General features: G+C 38.9%; 1 protein-coding gene across 2 annotated transcripts; it reads left to right on the top strand.

Annotated features, from left to right (window-relative positions):
* The first annotated feature begins 782 nt into the window (after positions 1-782).
* GPX8 (glutathione peroxidase 8 (putative)) lies at positions 783-5,216 on the top strand. Of its 2 annotated transcripts, XM_063296747.1 has the most exons (3): positions 796-1,135; positions 1,892-2,153; positions 4,478-5,216. In XM_063296747.1, the coding sequence occupies exons 1-3, from the start codon at positions 929-931 to the stop codon at positions 4,639-4,641; spliced, it is 633 nt and encodes a 210-aa protein (XP_063152817.1). In that variant the 5' UTR covers positions 796-928; the 3' UTR covers positions 4,642-5,216. The 2 variants fall into 2 exon arrangements, with proteins under 2 accessions (XP_063152818.1, XP_063152817.1); XM_063296748.1 differs by lacking the exon at positions 1,892-2,153 and having other exon boundaries at positions 783-1,135; positions 4,478-4,660.
* The last annotated feature ends 393 nt before the right edge of the window (positions 5,217-5,609 follow it).

Genomic DNA, 5,609 nt, shown 5'->3' with positions numbered 1-5,609 from the left:
TCTACCGCCTGCATCAATCAATTTGTGGTCAGCTATCCTCAGGCCACTGATGATACTGATTTATGTATTACCACCACAGGTCAAGTTGGAGATGAGCCTCCATCTATATTCTACCTGTCTTTAGAGAAGGAGAAATACAGTATTGGAAAGCACCTTAAGGAACCAGTAAGCATGTAAGCTCTGGAATGCTATTACCAGGGGAATTGGGGCTCATGTAACTCTCAGGAAACCTCAGCGGTTTATGCTGCTATCCTAACAGAAAGGCAAAGGAAAGAAGAAAGGATTTATTGTAGCGTTTTTCAAACTCGGCAACTTTAAGATGTGTGGACAATTCTGGGAGTTGAAGTCTACACATCTTAAAGTTGCCGAGTTTGAAAAACACTTGATTTATTAGCACTGAAGAATTCATTGTATTAGTGGAACTGTCATCAACAACAGAGACACTGATCTACAAAGCCTTTCCCAGCCCACAGGAGGTGCAGCACGTCAACTCCCATTATCCTCCAGTTAGCTGTGAAGGCTGGGAGATTATGAGGACTTCAAAACACTTGTATGTGCAGGGCTCCAGATTGGGGAAAGCTGATGTACCTTGTCAGGGGTTTTAGTGGGGTAGGGCAGTGTTTCTCAAACTCAGCAACTTCAAGATGTGTGGACTTCAACTCCCAGAATTCCCCAGCCAGACAGATTGTATAGATGTTCTAAAACGTCCTAATACAACTGTGTAGATACTTTACAAGTAGCACCCGGCCTTAAGAAATCTGACCTGGAGAATAAAACCAAATGAAAAATTCAGCCAGCCAGTATGTTCTCTCTCTCTCTCTCTCTCCCCACATCCCCACCCTTCTTCCAATCCAAGCTTTCTGTAGCTCAGCTTCAGCTCCTCCTCACATTCCAGGCCTGCTGAAACTTCCCCTAAAAATTCTCCAAAATGGAGCCGTCTCTGCCCGTTGCAACATACACTCTAAAAAGCTCAAAGCTGAAAGTCAAGGTTTTTGTTATTTTCATTTCTCTGGTCTTATGCACAGCCATACTGGGCCTGTTAAAGCTCAGGTTCTTAAAACACAGAGACTTTTATTCCTTTGAAGTGAAGGATTCAAAAGGAAGAACCATCTCCTTGGAGAAATATCGAGGCAAAGTAAGTAACATCTTTTATTTCTGACCTTTTTTTTTACTGTTAGGCAGACTTGTAGTTTTATCCTTTCTGCATAATAGTACCACATTTAGGAATAGCTGAGGGTGGAAATCCAACGTACTGAATTAAACGAACCACTTTGTAATACTTTCTGAGATAAACTGGGAAGTGGTTCATTCTCACCACTATCTGATTTTAGGGACCAGGAATATCTACCACAAAGGAGGCTTGGCTGAATCAGATCCAGCTTTTAAACTTTGCAGAGGCATCTGATGGTTACCAGCAGAGTCTGGTTTGATAGGCCAGTTCTTACATTATTCTTTATTTCATTATAAAAACTGCAAATGTAAGCATAGGCAGTAAGTATCTGTTTTTGTCAATGAACTATTGTTGACTAGAATTCTTGAACTGGGTGACTAAACACATACGTTCTTATGAACCACTGAAGCTAGATGGTTCCTAATGTTGTAATGCTAAGCAAGCTTTTATTTCAGTGGGAGAAAGTAAGTTTATGTTTCATGAATTCACATAATCTAAAGAGAAGAACTAAAAAGTGCTTTGCTTTGTCTGAATTGTATAGTTTGCTTCTACTTAATACCTATGATTTAAATGCTGTGTACTTTTTTTTATAATGCAACTAAGCTGAATACTAGACTGTTCTGAATGGGGATAGCCAAGATAAACAGAATAGGAAGATATTTTATCAGCATTGATCTGATCAGCTTTTTTCTTTCTTTTCTAATTTCTGTTTGTCTGAAGGCAACTCTGGTTGTAAACGTGGCTAGTTACTGCCAGTACACAGAAAAAAATTACATCATGCTGCAGGAGCTCCAGAGAGAATTCGGATCATCCCATTTCACTGTCTTGGCCTTCCCCTGCAATCAGTTTGGGGAAATGGAGCCAGGCCAGAATGAGGAGATCCATTTTTTTGCTAAATCAAATTATGGAGTAACGTTCCCCATCTTCAGTAAGATAAAAATTCTAGGAACTGAAGCATCGCCAGCATTTAAATTTCTGATAGGTAAGCTTGTGTCTCTGTTAAGCTCTGTGTTGTGTCTGATTTCTGCAAGGTTACTTTTAGGCAGAAATGTATACAGACTTCAGGTTTCTTGGATTTGCAGCTTCTGTTAAAAAAAAAACATTTCTAGTACCTAAATCCCTTCAAATATTCTTGAAAAGTGCAACTGAATGCCAGCCAAAATCCCAGAAAAAAAGGCTGTCTAGACCAGTGTTTCTCAACCTCGGCAGCTTGGAGATGTGTGGACTTCAACTCCCAGAATTCCCAAGCCAGCCTGGCTAGCTGAGGAATTCTGGGAGTTGAAGTCCACACATCTTCAAGCTGCAGAGGTTGAGAAACACTGGTCTAGACAAATCTGCTATTTGAAATAGAATAGCACCCTAAAGCACCAGGCTAGAAACTGGTAGACTGGGAGTTCTAGTCCTGCCTTAGGCATGAAGCCAGCTGGATGACCTTGGGCCAATCACTTTTTCTCAGCCCTAGCTGCGTCTGTGTGGATGAGAAGATTGATTTGTCTAATTTATGCAGCTTACAGAATTCTGCTTTATCATCATATTTTTCCTGAATGAAGGAAAAAGGATAAAATTGGTATCAATTTTATCTTTAAAATTGATACCAAGAAAAACAGTAAGAACCTGGACATGGATAATGAGGAGGGCTTATGCAGCCAGTGCTCATTCATGTGCACTCTATTCTGAGAATCTTTAGAATTCTACCTTTTATTTTTTAAAAGAAACCAAATAGTTTGCAGTTATGGATGCATAGAATCCATGTGTATATACCCAAGCATTTTCCAGGCTGGTACTTCCTGGTATACTGGAACTGCTCTGACATGTATAGGTATAACAGGATCAAACTGCAAATCAATTATGAAGGACGAGTGAATGAGTCAAGAGGAAGGCCAAGACTGAGAAAATCACAGTTGAATGGAGTTGATGAGATTCTCAAAAAAGAAAAAGGTGAGAAATTTAAATAATAAAACTTCATACGTTCATACTGTAGAAAGCAATATATGGATGTAGTGGAAACAAGGATGGCTTGATTCTTGAAACTTGATTGAAAGGTATGGGGCGTTATCGAGAATAGCATTCACAGAAACTAAATTAGAAACCCAGTTTGGTGCTGTGGTTAAAGGTACCAGGTTAGAAACCAGGAAACTGTGAGTTCTAGTTCGGCCTAAGACATGAAGCCAGATAGGTGACTTTGGGCCAGTCACTCTGTTTTAGACCTAGGAAGAAATCAAGGGCAAACTACTTCCAAAAATTTTCCCAAGAAAATTGCTTGGACTTGTTCATGTAGTCAGCAGAAGTCAACAACACCCCTCCCCTAAAAGTATTTAGATTTTCTGTTATCTTCTGCTAATATTTTCACTGCTCACTAATTCTGGCTCCTTTCTACACTTTGACTAACATTGGCTACCCCATGCATACTTGATATATGTATGACAATCCCAATTCATCTAGAGCAGTGTTTCTCAACCTTGGCAACTTGAAGATGTGTGGACTTCAACTCCCAGAATTCCTCAGTTGAAGTCCATACATCTTCAAGTTGCCAAGGTTGAGAAACATTGATCTAGAGAGATCATTTTGGGGAAAAGTAGTATACAAAGATCAAATTAACACCACAGATATTTCAATTTTTTAATAATATCCATGTTTTTTTTAATTACCAGAAAGAAGAAAGATATAAATTTACCCAGTTCTGCAAAATTTCCATAATTTGTTCTTGTTTAGTCACTCTTTGATTATTTATTAACAATAAAAGAATTGTGGATCTTATCCCATGCTTTATATTATGAGTAGAATAATTCTATTAAACTGGATTAATGATTATGACTATAGAACCTGACAGTAATTACTTATATTGATTACTACTTTTTGGAATATTTTGGTAGTGTTGAAGCTTCTGGATTGCTCAGGCTGCATAATATCATAGAACTTAGGCCAGGCTGTTGGTTTGTTTTTTGCATAGTTTTTCAGTTCCTACAAAGGAAGAAAAGCATAGCCATAGAAGAGAGGTAGGGAAGGGGAAGATAGGAAAATCAAGATGTAAGGAGAAGACAGTGCTAAGAAAATAGAATAGAATAATGGAAAGTAACATGGAAATGGACAGGTTAGGATATTGTTCTGAAATCAATTTTTAATTAGAAGCTGCTGCTTTCAAATTCGTCTATAAAAAGAATGAGAAAATGAAATGCATAAATTCAGTTAATATTGATATGTGAGTTTATCTAAGTTGTATTGGCCCAACCGAGTGCCTATATTTTTCCAAATCACATCCCAGCTGTTTGTGACCTAAATATGTCTTATGTTATGTTATTTCTGCAGATTCTTCCAAAAAGGAACCTAAGTGGAATTTCTGGAAATATCTTATCAGCCCCGAAGGTAAAGTTGTGAAATTCTTGAGGCCCGAAGAACCTATAGAAAACATCAAGTCAGATATAGCTGCACTGATTAGGCAGATCATTTTAAAAAAGAGGGAAGACCTTTAAGGAAGCTACTGCGCTTTGTGGATCCGTTTGGCAACTTCACCATCCAGCCTTAGTACACTCCTGCTCAAATATGGCAAATGCTGAACTTTCAATGATTTTTCTTGCCATTTAGTGCCATGATAAACTTTGATAAACAGAAAATTCTTCTGTTTAGGACTATTAAAGATGCTGAGAGCAAGAGAAGCAAAGAGTCAAACAGTGCTCTAAGCACTTTACCCAACTGAGCCTTGGACCCTACAAACATGTTGACCTTGGATATCCGGTTAGGAAATCTAATTATCACCAGCATAAGAGACGGATATGTATTTTTTTAAGGGGGAAAGGTTTATAATGAATATTGCTTTCCCAAAGCAGTTCCTGCTGTGATTTTATACACACACACACATACCCAAAATGTGGTATTGCGACTTTAGAGAGAGAGCCAATTTGGTGTGGCGGTTAAGGCACCAGGCTAGAAATGGTGAGACTGTGATTTCTAGTCCTGCTTTGGACACGAAGCCAGCTGGGTGACTTTGGGCCAGTCACTCTCTCCCAGCCCCAGGAAGGAGGCAAGGGCAAACCACTTCTGAAAATTGCCAGGAAAACTGCAGGGACTTATCCAGGCAGTCGTCAGGAATCAAAACTGATTCAAAGGCACCCACACACAAAAAAAGTTAAGGGTAACATAACAAAAAGACGTCCTTTTCCCTTGCTCAAAATTCACTATTCTTATGATGGTTAGTCTGCTGTCCTCAGGAGCTGTCTTCACTGCACCTCCAACGCACAACTGCACTTTTCCCAGTGGCTTTATATTTTTGGCTGACCCTGAATAATCCTGAAAATAATTAAAAATAACCCAACATCTATAGCCCATTGTTTTAATTCAATGCACTGCTTCACACAATAAACAGTGCACTGAAACAATCTTTTCGTGATACATGCTAACAGTACATCATCCATTTTTCTTCAGAACCTACCTCAAATGGATT

Source organism: Candoia aspera, chromosome 2 (genome assembly GCF_035149785.1).
Source record: "Candoia aspera isolate rCanAsp1 chromosome 2, rCanAsp1.hap2, whole genome shotgun sequence".
Taxonomy (NCBI): Eukaryota; Metazoa; Chordata; class Lepidosauria; order Squamata; family Boidae; genus Candoia; species Candoia aspera.
Note: the sequence above shows the minus strand (reverse complement) of the source record. Positions and strands in the feature narration are given on the sequence as shown.

Coding starts and splice junctions, on each gene's coding strand:
- GPX8 (XM_063296747.1), top strand. CDS start 929: ATGGAGCCGTCTCTGCCCGTTGCAACATACACTCTAAAAAGCTCAAAG. Junction 1,136..1,891: donor TGGAGAAATATCGAGGCAAA/GTAAGTAACATC, acceptor GTTTGTCTGAAG/GCAACTCTGGTTGTAAACGT. Junction 2,154..4,477: donor AGCATTTAAATTTCTGATAG/GTAAGCTTGTGT, acceptor TTATTTCTGCAG/ATTCTTCCAAAAAGGAACCT.